The sequence below is a fragment of the Mauremys mutica genome, chromosome 17 (genome assembly GCF_020497125.1).
Source record: "Mauremys mutica isolate MM-2020 ecotype Southern chromosome 17, ASM2049712v1, whole genome shotgun sequence".
Taxonomy (NCBI): Eukaryota; Metazoa; Chordata; order Testudines; family Geoemydidae; genus Mauremys; species Mauremys mutica.
This window is the reverse complement of record NC_059088.1, coordinates 21,043,140-21,056,801: the sequence shown is the minus strand read 5'-3', so window position 1 is coordinate 21,056,801 and position 13,662 is coordinate 21,043,140. Positions and strand designations below refer to the sequence as shown.

General features: G+C 62.2%; 1 protein-coding gene across 2 annotated transcripts in view; it reads left to right on the top strand.

Moving 5' to 3' along the window:
• The first annotated feature begins 2,923 nt into the window (after nucleotides 1–2,923).
• LOC123351736 (V-type proton ATPase catalytic subunit A-like) overlaps nucleotides 2,924–13,662 on the top strand; it is a 36,158-nt gene continuing 25,419 nt past the window's right edge. For both annotated transcript variants that reach the window (XM_044991330.1, XM_044991329.1), the window contains exons 1-4: nucleotides 2,924–3,071; nucleotides 6,188–6,312; nucleotides 8,646–8,774; nucleotides 9,636–9,850. In XM_044991330.1, the coding sequence (XP_044847265.1) occupies nucleotides 6,231–6,312; nucleotides 8,646–8,774; nucleotides 9,636–9,850 (426 nt within the window). In that variant the 5' untranslated portion in view covers nucleotides 2,924–3,071; nucleotides 6,188–6,230. The remainder of the gene's footprint in view (nucleotides 3,072–6,187; nucleotides 6,313–8,645; nucleotides 8,775–9,635; nucleotides 9,851–13,662) is intronic.

The following is a 13,662-nucleotide window of genomic DNA, read 5'->3' as shown; positions in this document are numbered from 1 at the left end:
TGCGCCCAGTACGTGTAACAGTGACGGGGGAGGGGGGAGTCTGTACAAGGAACCAGAGGCAGGTTAGGGGTTTGTGGGGCCCTGGGCCAGAGCACGTGGGGGTCCCTCCCCACCCCTTCCGCCCGCAGTCCCCCTACCCCGCCTGGCGCTCCTGCCGGGGAAATGGGGTCGTGGCGTGGGGGCTTGTCTTGTTCCCCGGCAGGAGCGCTGGGTGGGCAGAGCGGGTCATGGCGCTTTCCCCAATTGGCCGGAGCCCCTGGGCATGGGGCCCATTGGCTAACCCGCAACTGTTAGGAACAATGGCAGATGTCCCGCCGAATCACTTGCATTTAAAAAAAGCACAGGAGGACTTGTGGTACCTTAGAGACTAACACATTTATTTGAGCATAAGCAAAGGCAGGGCTGGTGCTACCGTTAAGGCGAACTAGGTGGTTGCCTAGGGCGCCACGATTTGGGGACGCCAAAAAGCAGTACCCCCAATTTTTTTTTACAGCGGTTCCTCCCCGAGCGTGCGGTCGCTGCTCCACTTCTCCCGCCTCCCAGGCTTGCAGCACCAATCAGCTGTTTGGCGCCGCAAGCCTGGGAGGAGAATTAGAGCGGGAGCGGCGTGCTCAGGGAGGATGCGGAGCAGAGGTGAGGTGGGGAGATGGGGTGGGGAGGTGCCACACGGCTCCCCGGGGGCGGGGGAGCTGCTGCGGGAGGGGGCGCCTCAGGGCGGAGGGGGGGCGGGGAGCTGCCACAGGGCTGGGGGGGGTGCAAGGTGGAAGTTTTGCCTAGGGCACGAAACTTCCTTGCACCGCAAAGGCATTCGTAACTATTTCAAATGCCATTTCCTGCAGGGGAGCTGTAGCCCTGTCGCTCCCAGGATATCAGAGAGACAAAGTGGGTGAGGTAAGAGTGTTTACAGCGCTTTCCACATCTCCAGTGTTTTGTATGCGTGAACGGTGTGTTTACTATAGAAACTCTGGGGCCTACCACAGAAAGAGCCTAATGAGAAAGCGTTTCAGGGTTTTACATGCACTAGCCCTGCGGTGTAATGCCGGAGGATGCTTTTCCCAATGGCAAAAATGCCCTTTTTTACTTGTGTCCAGGCTGAAACGAGAGATTTCACAAGGGTGCCGAATTGTGATGGGAGTGCCCCCACCCGTCATAACTTGCTACCCCCGGACAGGGAGAGGGGGAAAGGGAGAGGACGGGGAATGGGGAGAGGTAGCACATTGTGATGGGAATGGTCCCCCATCCATCAGAATTTGATCCCCCCGACCAGACAGGTCAGCCAAAGAGAACCCCCAGCAGTGCTGGAGTAACACATTGTGCTGGCATGACACCGGCGCTGCCTGAGCAGCCCAGAGACCTGGCAGGGGGAGGGCGACGCAGGTTGCGAGCCTGAGACCCGTTTGCACATGGTGTCCTAGAGGTCCCAGGCGAGGGGCAGCACCGGGGATGTGGCGTGGGTGCCTAGCTATGGGGAATGCCCGGGCGGGGGGAGGTACAGAGCTGGGAGCCAGGACTCCTGGGTGCTGTCACCATTCATGGGAAGTGTCTAGTGCTTACAGCAGGGGGGCTGGGAGCCAGGACTCCTGGGTTTTATCCCCGTCAAGGGGAAGGTTCCATGGGGAGCAGGGATCTAGTGGCTAAAGCCGGTAGCTGGGGGGTCAGGGCTCTTGGGTCCAGCCCCCATCCACAGGAGGTTGCGTGGGGGACGAGTGGTTAGAGCTGGAGTTGGGGCTGCTGGGTTCTATCTCCATCTGTGGGAGGCTAGTGGCTAGAGCAGGGGGCTGGAAGCCAGGACTCCTGGGTTCTGCTCTCAGCTTTGAGGTGTGGGGGTATAGTAGTCAGGACTTCTGGCTCCATGACTTTGTGTGAGTTTTTTTTCCCTTGCCCGTGCCTCAGTTTCCCCATCTGTAAAATGGGTGTAACTAACCCACGTCTCAGGGGGCTTGTGAGGATCTATCCAGTGAGGCTTTACTGCCTGTTGGTGCCATTTCGCAGGTCCCCATCACCCTGGCCTCTAAATGCATAGAGCTGAGATCCTGTCTCAGTAGGTGCCCTGGCAGACCATTAAAGACCCTTTTGGGGAGAGGAAGTGTTTGCCTCGGTCTCCTTGCTGACATTGCCCTTTCCCCTCCACCAGGCAGCATCCTGTGTGCCCTCTGTTGTGCTCCACCCCAGATGCAGCTGCATCCCCACATAGAGGAGGATTTCACAAAGGGCCAGAGAAATGGTTGGTGTCCTCATAACCTCTTGTCCGATGCAAGATTGATCCCTGTGATCCACACTCCAGGGCTTGGTCCAGCCTAGTTGTGAAAAGCACAAGCGATGAGGCTCCTGGGATGAACCGAGCTGGGACTGAGGAATCCCTTCTGGGACTGTCCTGGGGTGAGCACATTTCAGGGAGGGCAGTGATCTCAGGCGGTGGGTGTGCCAGGAGTTAGGAGGAAGTGGCACCAGGGGAGCCCCTCGCTTGGGGGATGGTGGAGGAGGGGCAGCCCCAGGGGAATCCTGTCCAGGAAAATAAGCCCCGGGGCCAGCCTGGTGTGTTTGTGTCTTGAGCCCCCAGAAGTATTAACAGCTGCTGCGTCCCACCCCAGAGGAGGCTGCAGTGAGTGCGCCAACATATGGAAAAGGATGTCGAGGGCTGCTCAGGCTGCCCGACCTGGGGTGAGTGTAGGGGACTGACGGTGGGTGGGGACAGGGTGATGGATGCCGTGCTGTCTGAGCGGCGGTGGGATGGTGGTGAGAGGGAGCAGCTAGATAGGGACAGACAGGGAGGGCAGCGGGACATGGAGCTGCGGGGACTGTTTACTGTACACAGCTCTGCTGGCTGTTTGATGCTGGTTCTGAGTTCTCTGTTTCCTGAGTCCCCTTCCAGTGACCTCCACGCCCTTCCCCAGCTCCCTAGAACCTGCTTGGGCTGGAACTGGTTTCAAGGCAGGAGGAAGCCAGCCCTGGCCCTGTCCTCTCTGCCTCCCTGCCGTATAAACCCATGTGAAGTCAGGGCATAGTCTGGGTGACTGCTCGCAGCCTGCCAGCCACGGGGGCAGAGGACAGACAGAGCCGGAGAACAGCAGGTAGGAAGGTGGGAATCAGGACTCCTGGGTTCTATTCCCAGTTCTGGGAGGGACAGGGCATTTGGTGATTGGAGCAGGGAGGTCTGGGAATCAGGACTCCTGGCTTCTATCTCTGGGAGGGGAGTGGTGTCTAGTAGTTGGAGCAGAGAGGGCTGGGAGTTAAGATTCCTGGGTTCTACTCTCAGCTCTAGGAGGGGAGTGGGGCTAGTGGTTAGAGCTGGAGATGGGGCTGCTGGGAGTCAGGACTCCTGGGTTCTAGCCCCAGCTCTGGGAGGGGAGAGTGATTTAGGGCAAAGAGGACTTGCAAACATACATATGTATCAGCCCCTTGCTGTTACTCAGACTCTGGTTGAAGGCCACAGGAAATCCCCTCTTGGAGGTTTCCCCCTCCCACCCGGAGAGCTTGTTTCCCTGGAGCACAGTTTTGGGGCCCCATTTTCCATCACCCTGAGCCCCCTGTTTGCTCCCTCCCTGCCCCCGCCCCCAGCACGGAGACTCATTTATTACCCTGGAGTTTTCCAGCCTGGCTCACTGGCGTCCATGGGCGCTGCTGACTTAGCCCAGGGCCTGCCCGGAGTCAGAGGCTCAGCAGCAGCCCAGGAATGCCGGGTCCTTTCCTCTGAACCCACCGCCGGCCCTGGATTCGAGGGGCACCTCAGGCTCTCCTCCCCCACGCCTGGGAGTGACCCACTCGGCGATGGCACCTGCCCAGTCTCAGCTGTCTGCCCAGTGGGGAAGGGCAGGTCACTTCACGCCCCCCCTGCACTCATCTGGGTGTCTTGCCCACACGCTCAGGGTTTAGCTGATCGCCATATTTGGGGTCGGGAAGGAAGTTTCCTCCAGGGCAGATTGGCAGAGGCCCTGGGGGTTTTTCGCCTTCCTCTGCAGCGTGGGGCACGGGTCACTTGCTGGAGGATTCTCTGCACCTTGAAGTCTTTAAACCACGATTCGAGGACTTCAGTGGCTTAGACATAGGTCAGGGGTTTGTTGCAGGAGTGGGAGGGTGGGATTCTGTGGCCTGCGTTGTGCAGAAGGTCAGACTAGATGATCATGATGGTCCCTTCTGACCTTAAAGCCTATGACTCTATCTGCAGCCCTGCCCTGGGCGCTAGGTGTTTGCCTGGGAGCGGCTGGCCTAAGTCTCACAGAGAGAACCTGGGACCCAGGTGCTCTGACTGCTCGTTCGCTGCCTCTGGGTTCCTGGATAACCCCACCAGCTCAGGTTTGCATGAGGACATGGGCTCTGAAGCTGCGCTATTGGGAAGCTGAGACGGTGCAAACCCACGGAGCCACCCCAGAGCTTGGCTAGCAGATTTCCGGCACATCCTGTCAGCCTCCTTCTCCCCGGCTGCCTGGGGCTCCAGGAAAGAGGCCGCACTGGGCTGGCTCCTAGCTCTGCACAGTCTCTGATTAGCAGGGATTGTGCTTCACAGGGGTTTGGCAGCTGCAGCTCCCCTCTCTGCATGGGCTGGCTCAGAGGTTGGTTCCTTCCCCGCCCTGCAGCAGGCAAATGAAACCTAAACATGCCCTTTGCTGCATCAGCCCATGACAGGTGCCTGCCAGCCCAGGCTGCCTGTGCAGTGCCAGCAATGAGAGCAGAACCGGGGCCCACTGATGTGAAACACCTGAGGCTCCGTGGCCTGAGCTAAACCACTCCCTTCTGTTAGCCCAGGCTCTCCTCACCCTCTGAGTGTGTGTCTCAGCCACCACTAGAGGGGGCTGGCGGGATGGGCCATGGAGATTCAGCTCCCCACACCTGGAGGTGGAGGGGTCCATGCAGGGCAGTGTGGAGGTGGGTGCAAAGTTTGTGAAAACCAGGCAACTAGCCTGTCAACCCCAGACTGGTACCCCTGGCAGCAGGCCACAGCTGGTGCTTCAAGGGAAGGTGACCCTGGTCCTACAGCGCATCACGGATCAGTTGTGCAACACTCCGTGTCCCCTTCCTGACCTGACTGGCGTGATCGTGCCCTGAAGCCTGAGGGTTGATCAGCCTCATCCGGGGTGCTGGAGCAGTGTGTACAGTGGGGGTGCTGAGAGCCATTGAGCCAAACTGTAAACCCTGGATATGATGGAAACCACTTCAAGCAGGGGGTGCGGCAGCACCCCTAGTTCCAGTGCCTATGGCCTCGTCTGCATTAGCACAGCTGTAAATGTCACCCAATTTCCCAGTCCCGGTTGCAGAGTGTGATACTAAGGCACCTGCAGCAGGGAGTTCCCCAGGATGTACGGGCAGAAACGTCCTTTCCTTTGGGTTCCTTTACAGTTCCCAGACACCGACTTCATCCACTGACACACCTCCATTGCCACCTCCCCCTTTCCTATCCTGGGAGTCAGGGCTCCTGGGTTCTGTTCCCAGCTCTGAGAGGGGAGTGGGGTCTAGTGGTTGGAGCAAAGAGGACTTGCCAACATAGTTGACTATGTGCTATCTCCTGGCTGGTACTCTGTTAGGCGGCTCTGGCATGTGGGGCTGGAAAGTCCCCTCTGTGTGAAATTGCCCCCTCCCGCCCTTCCCAGAGAGGTGAGTTCCCGGAGAACAAGAATGAAGAGCTGAGCCCTAGGAATGGATGATCATAATGGTTCCTTCTGGCCTTGAGCAGGATGCAGTAATCTGCTGCCGAACCAGCAGGGGGCACTCATGTGTCTATCGCTAGTGGGTCCCACTAAAATGGCGTGCTTTTTCAGCCCCCCTCCACCTCCTGTCCTTTCTTCCTGGACAGGAGTTGAGGGCGCAGCGCGTTTCTCAAGGGGTTTGAATTAGCCAAAGGGGCGGCTGGTCTGGGATTGGTAGTACTGACGTTAGGGGGGTGCCCATCCCTTTGGGCGCTACGTACCCAGAATCCTTGGCTGTTTGCCTCTGGGTTGCCCAGCTCAGAAGCAGGGATTTAAAACCTGGTCCAGTCCCAGCTGCCCAGCCTTCCCCTCCGCATTACGGGGCCTGCTCTGTCCTCTTGCCCAGAAGGCCGTGAGTTCTAAACCAGCCATGCTGCGTTTTGTGGCAATAAGTCCAGGTAGCGACATTGGTACTGGTGCCCATGCGGGCAGCCGGCTGGGTCTGCAGGGCACCCGCAGAGCCAGCGACTGGTTTGGTTTAAACGTGTCTCTCTTTGGAAACTCAGCCGCCACCGAAACCCGGAGCTGGTTCCCTGCCGCACCGGAGCCATGGAGTTCTCCAAGCTGCCCAGGATAGAGGACGTGGAGAAGGAGAGCGTGCTGGGGTTTGTCCATGGCGTCTCCGGGCCAGGTAGGTGATGGGGATGCAGCTCCGAGGGGCAGGCAGACGTTGGCAGGGTGCAGCCATGGCCCTTGCGGTGCTAGCAATCCAGGCCCGGCAGGCCCAGCTGGGATAATCTGAGAACAATCGACCCGAGGGTCTGGGATGCCGGCCACAAGGCCTGGCTGCAAACTCATTTCCTGGGCACGCTGGGGAAGAAGCACGTCTGGCCACGAAACAAGGGGAGAGAAAAGAAATCTGGATTTTTTTCCTTTTTTTAAAATACAATTTTAAGCATTTATTATTAATATTATTTAATTTAAATGGCTGGTTTAGACGTCTATCCAGTCATTTACTTCCCCGTGGGGGATTTTTGACTTTCTTCCCATTGTCTGTAGCTACGGTGGATATTTTCGACCTGTTCCTTTAAATACTTTCCCAGCTGTTAGCGAGATTTCAGATTTCACAGAGGGCATTTGCTTTTTTTTTTTTTCTGGACCAAGAAGTTTGACACATTAGCAGCCCTCCTGTGACAGCAGCACTCCCCCCCTCCACTCCCTGGATAGCCACACAGCCCCTGCTCTGGTGCCAGCCAGCTCTGCCTTCTGATAGCCAGCCCGTGTGTCTAAAAACGTTCCCAGTAACTCTGTTAACGTGGCAAGAGTCCCCATCGCTCTTCCCGGCCCATGTGGAAGCAGTTTTGGTTGGAAGCGATGAAGATTTTATGCCACTCATGGAAAATTTTTAGTAAAAATCCAGTTGCAGCTGCAGGCATTTATCCTGGGTTTAATTATCCCTGGGTTTAATTTTAAGGACATGTAACCTTTCTGCCAGATGGAGCCAGCAGCAACAAAGGCCAGACTCGAGCCCCCACCCAGTGACCTGGGACAATTACACAACACCCCCTGGGAGCTGCTATGAGACAATACTTCCCCTCTTGCAAACACAGAGTTGGAGTGTAGCAAAAACTTTTAATAAAAGGAAGAAATTAACTCAGCATTAATTTGGGAAAACACTGCAACTAGGGTTCATAAACATAAACCATGAGCAAACGGCCCACCCCCAGGTAAGTTGGGCAGTGTCCTTTTCCCCTCAGGGTCTTAACTCCAGCAACCCAAAAGTCCCTTTGATGTGCTCGTCCCTTTTCTGCACCCCACTCACAGTTGCTGTCCTTGGCCAGTGCAGCCCCAGAGTTCAGAGGTTCATCTGCATAGTTCACCTCTCACCCTGGGTGGAAGGGGTAAGGAGGCACCTTACACGCTCCACTGCTCGGGCACTCGCAGGGCTCTGCTCTGGCCCTCTCCATCAGCCACCTGGCTGGCCACCAGGGCCAGCTCTATGCCTAAGAGGGCCCCGCGCCGGCGCCTTTTTAATTTTTACTCACCCGGCAGCGCTCCGGAGGTCTTTGGCGGCATTTCGGCAGCGGGCCCTTCACTCGCCCCGGGTCTTCGGCAGCATTTCGGCAGCGGGCCCTTCACTCGCTCCAGGTCTTCGGCGGTATTTCGGCAGCGGGTCATTGAGTGCTGCGGCAGACCCGGAGTGAGTGAAGAACCCGCTGTCGAAGTGCCGCAGAAGACCCGGAGCGCCGCCGGGTGAGTACGGATTGGGCCCCACACTTGTTAAAGCCGGCCCTGGCTTGGAACGCTGGTGCCTACAGCCGGCCCTGCTGGCCACTCACCAAGATGTCTCCAGGGCCCCCCCACTTAACACAGGTCTCAGTGGTTTCAGCTCTCAGCGAATTCAGCTGTTAGTGGGGGAGCCTCACTGCTGGTGCACACTGGGCAGCCTCTTAACAATAGAGACACTGTCCTGAAGAAGGTTTACTACTTAGACCTGCAGCATGTAACAAGACTCTCAACTGAGTCTAAATTAGCTCTGTTATTACACAGTGCAGAGAGGCAGGCTGAAGTGGTCTCTGGGACCCCTAAACAGGGCCCACACCCCCAGGTGCAAGTACCTGTCCCAACCCTCTCTCGACTCACTGGGCTTTGGAACCCATGTCCCCGGCCTAGCGAGTGCTGTTCAGTTGAGGGTGAGTCCCTCCATTGGGGTAGGCCAGGTACAGTTCTGCTGCCCTCGGTTCACACAACAAGGATAACAACCCTTTATTACTCCTGCCCCGATAGCAAGGAGATTGGGGATCCCACAGCAGTCACAAGTGATCATTTGGGCAAGAGAGGGGAGATACGGGGGGGGGGCCTGCAGGGGATACAAGGGGTGGGGGAGAGGCCTGGGCCAGGTGAGCTCTGCTGCGAGGACCAGATGCTAGGGGCCATGCAGGCCCCCGGCTCAGAGGCGTCTCCCCTCCCCTAGCCCAGCTCTGGGCACCGCCCCGAGGTCTAACCTCCCGTCTCTCCCCTCAGTGGTCATCGCCAGCAGCATGGCCGGGGCCGCCATGTACGAGCTGGTGCGCGTGGGGCACGCCGAGCTGGTGGGTGAAATCATCCGTCTCGAGGGAGACCTGGCCACCATCCAGGTGTACGAAGAGACCTGTATCCTTCCTGCCTGGAACCCCCCCAGACCGTGTCCTCTGAACCCCCCCCAGGCCGTGCCCCCTGAAGCCCCCAGGGCGTGTGCCCTGAAGTCTTCTGAACACCCCCATGAGGCCGTTCTCCTTGAACCCCTCACCGCCAGGCCACGTTCCCTGCCCTCCTGCCCAGGCCGTGTACCCTGAACTCCCCCACACCGGTCAGGCCACGTTCCCTGCCCTCCCCCACAGGCCGTGTACCCTGAACTCCCATCCCAGGCCACGTTCCCTGCCCTCCCCCGCAGGCCGTGTGCCCTGAACCCCCATCCCAGGCCATGTTCCCTGCCCTCCTGCCCAGGCCGTGTACCCTGAACTCCCCCACACCGGTCAGGCCACGTTCCCTGCCCTCCCCCACACGCCGTGTGCCCTGAACCCCCATCCCAGGCCACGTTCCCTGCCCTTCCCCCCAGGCTGTGTCTTCTGAACACCCCCATGAGGCCATTCTCCTTGAACCCCTCACCACCAGGCCACGTTCCCTGCCCTCCCCCACAGGCTGTGTACCCTGAACTCCCCCACACCGGTCAGGCCACGTTCCCTGCCCTCCCCCCAGGCCGTGTGCTCTGAACCCCCATCCCAGGCCACGTTCCCTGCCCTCCCCCCCTAAGCTGTGTACCCTGACCCCCTCCCCCCCCGAGTCTGTGCTCCCTGCCAGGCCTGCATCGCATGCCCCCTGATCTCCCTCATCACCTGGCCATGCCCTATCTGCACCCCCCCATCTATTTATCTATCATGGGGGGACCCTGAATATGTTTGAACCTGTTCCCACTCCCACCCGCTCCTGTGCATGTCTCTGGGCCCGGAGCCCTCTCCTGAACGCTGGTGGCAGCGGGGGTCTGCGTGGGGGACCCGGTGCTGCGGACGGGGAAGCCGCTCTCGGTGGAGCTGGGCCCGGGCATCATGGGCTCCATCTTTGACGGCATCCAGCGCCCCTTGAAAGACATCACGGAGCTGACCCAGAGCATCTACATCCCCCGTGGCATCAACATCCCCGCCCTGTCCCAGGACGTCAAGTGGGACTTCGCCCCGAGCCAGAGCATCCGGGTAGGGGCCCAGCGTGGGGCAGCGCCTGGTGTGAGGGAGGCTTTGTCAGCAGGAGTCTCGCCCTCTCCGAGCTGGTTCCCATGCACCCAGCCGGAGCCCCCCGCAGGGGTCTCTGCAGCTCCAGGCACGGCTGCGCCCAGCTCAGGCTGCGGTCGGCTCGCCTGGCGGAGGAGAGAACCCAGGAGACCAGGAGGGTCTGGCCTTGTGTAGAGGTGCAGAGGCAGCAGTTGCCAAAATACCCCAGCAGGGCAACAGGACTCATGTATCAGCTACCAGGGAACATGCCCTGGAGACTCAGGCACAAGCTGGCACCTCCAGCTGCACAGCGCCCCCTGCTGCTAGGGAGAGCAACACTTAGTGACACCCTCCCTCCCTGCAGCACAGCGCCCCCTACTGAGCCCTCACCCCACCCCCTTCAGCACAGCGCCCCCTACTGAGCCCTCACTCCGCCCCCCTCAGCACAGCGCCCCCTACTGAGCGCTCACCATGCCCCCTTCAGCACAGCGCCCCCTACTGAGCCCTCACCCCGCCCCTTTCAGCACAGCGCTCCCTACTGAGCCCTCACCCCGCCCCCTTCAGCACAGCGCCCCCTACTGAGCCCTCACCCTGCCCCCTGCAGCACAGCGCCCCCTACTGAGCCCTCACCCCGCTCCCTTCAGCACAGCGCCCCCTACGGAGCGCTCACCCCGCCCCCTTCAGCACAGCGCCCCCTACCGAGCCCTCACCCCGCCCCCTTCAGCACAGCGCCCCCTACCGAGCCCTCACCCCGCCCCCTTCAGCACAGCGCCCCCTACTGAGCCCGCCCCCCGCCCCCTGTAGCACAGCGCCCCCTACTGAGCCCTCACCCTGCCCCCTGCAGCACAGCACCCCCCACTGAGCCCTCACCCCACCCCCTGTAGCACAGCGCCCCCTACTGAGCCCTCACCCCGCCCGCCCTGTAGCACAGCGCCCCCTACTGAGCCCTCACCCCGCCCCCTGCAGCACAGCTCCCTCCACAGAGCCCTCACCCCGCCCCCTTCAGCACAGCGCACCCTACTGAGCCCTCACCCTGCTCCCTATAGCACAGCGCCCCCCACTGAGCCCTCACCCTGCTCCCTTCAGCACAGCGCCCTCTACTGAGCCCTCACCCCGCCCCCTTCAGCACAGCGCCCCCTACTGAGCCCTCACCCCGCCCCCTTCAGCACAGCGCCCCCTACTGAGCGCTCACCCCGCCCCCTTCAGCACAGCGCCCCCTACCGAGCGCTCACCCCGCCCCCTTCAGCACAGCGCCCCCTACTGAGCCCTCACCCCGCCCCCTTCAGCACAGCGCCCCCTACCGAGCCCTCACCCCGCCCCCTTCAGCACAGCGCCCCCGCCTGAGCCCGCCCCCCGCCCCCTGTATCTCAGCGACCCCTACTGAGCCCTCTCCCGGCCCCCTGCAGCTCAGCGCCCCCTACTGAGCCCTCACCCCGCCCCCTGCAGCACAGCACCCCCCACTGAGCCCTCACCCCGCCCCTTTCAGCACAGCGCCCCCTACTGAGCCCTCACCCCGCCCCCTGCAGCACAGCGCCCCCTACTGAGCCCTCACCCCGCCCCCTGCAGCACAGCGCCCCCTACTGAGCCCTCACCCCGCCCCCTGCAGCACAGCACCCCCTACTGAGCCCTCACCCCGCCCCCTTCAGCACAGCGCCCCCTACTGAGCCCTCACCCCGCCCCCTTCAGCACAGCGCCCCCTACTGAGCGCTCACCCCGCCCCCTTCAGCACAGCGCCCCCTACTGAGTGCTTACCCCGCCCCTTTCAGCACAGCGCCCCCTACTGAGCCCTCAACCCCGCCCCCTGCAGCACAGCGCCCCCTACTGAGCCCTCACCCCGCCCCCTTCATCACAGCGCCCCCTACTGAGCCCTCACCCCGCCCCCTTCAGCACAGCGCCCCCTACTGAGCCCTCACCATGCCCCCTTCAGCACAGCGCCCCCTACTGAGCCCTCACCCCGCCCCCTTCAGCACAGCGCCCCCTACTGAGCCCTCACCATGCCCCCTTCAGCACAGCGCCCCCTACTGAGCGCTTACCCCGCCCCCTGCAGAACAGCGCTCCCTACTGAGCGCTCACCCCGCCCCCTGCAGCACAGCGCCCCCACTGAGCCCTCACCCCGCCCCCTTCAGCACAGCGCCCCCTACCGAGCCCTCACCCCGCCCCCTGCAGCACAGCGCCCCCCACTGAGCCCTCACTCTGCCCCCAGCAGCACAGCGCCCCGTACCGAGTCCTCACCCCACCCCCTGCAGCACAGCGCCCCCACTGAGCCCTCACCCCGCCCCCTTCAGCACAGCGCCCCCCACTGAGCCCTCACCCCGCCCCGTTCAGCACAGCGCCCCCGACTGAGCCCTCACCCCGCCCCCTGCAGCACAGCTCCCCCGACTGAGCCCTCACCCCACCCCTTTCAGCACAGCGCCCCCTACTGAGCCCTCCCCCTGCCCCCTTCAGCACTGCGCCCCCACTGAGCCCTCACCCCGCCCCCTTCATCACAGCGCCCCCTACCCAGCCCTCACCCCGCCCCCTTCAGCACAGCGCCCCCTACCAAGCCCTCACCCCGCCCCCTGCCGCACAGCGCCCCCTACCGAGCCCTCACCCCGCCCCCTGTAGCACAGCGCCCCCTACTGAGCCCGCACCCCACCCCCTTCAGCACAGCGCCCCCTACTGAGCCCGCCCCCCACCCCCTGTAGCACAGCCCCCTACCGAGCCCTCACCCTGCTCCCTTCAGCACAGCGCCCCCTACTGAGCCCTCACCCCGCCCCCTTCAGCACAGCGCCCCCCACTGAGCCCTCACCCCGCCCCCTGCAGCACTGCGCCCCCTACTGAGCCCGCACCCCGCCCCCTTCAGCACAGCGCCTCCCACTGAGCCCGCCCCCCACCCCCTGTAGCACAGCCCCCTACCGAGCCCTCACCCTGCTCCCTTCAGCACAGCGCCCCCTACTGAGCCCTCACCCGCCCCCTGTAGCACAGCGCCCCCTACTGAGCCCTCACCCTGCCCCCTGCAGCACAGCACCCTCCACTGAGCCCTCACCCCGCCCCCTTCAGCACAGCGCTCCCTCCTGAGCCCTCACCCTGCTCCCTATAGCACAGCGCCCCCCACTGAGCCCTCACCCCGCCCCCTGCAGCACAGCGCCCCCTACTGAGCCCTCACCCCGCCCCCTTCAGCACAGTGCTCCCTACTGAGCCCTCACCCTGCTCCCTATAGCACAGCGCCCCCCACTGAGCCCTCATCCTGCCCCCTTCAGCACAACGCCCCCTACTGAGCCCTCACCCTGCTCCCTGCAGCACAGCGCCCCCTACTGACTGCTTACCCCGCCCCCTTCAGCACACCGCCCCCTACTGAGCCCTCACCCCGCCCCCTTCAGCACAGCGCTCCCTACTGAGCCCTCACCCTGCTCCCTATAGCACAGCGCCCCCCTCTGAGCCCTCACCCCGCCCCCTGCAGCACAGCGCCCCCTACTGAGCCCTCACCCCGCCCCCTTCAGCACAGTGCTCCCTACTGAGCCCTCACCCTGCTCCCTATAGCACAGCGCCCCCCACTGAGCCCTCATCCTGCCCCCTTCAGCACAGCGCCCCCACTGAGCCCTCATCCCGCCCCCTTCAGCACAGCGCCCCCTACCGAGCCCTCACCCCGCCCCCTTCAGCACAACGCCCCCTACTGAGCCCTCATCCTGCCCCCTTCAGCACAACGCCCCCTACTGTGCCCTCACCCTGCTCCCTGCAGCACAGCGCCCCCTACTGACTGCTTACCCCGCCCCTTTCAGCACAGCGGCCCCCACTGAGCCCTCACCCCGCCCCCTTCA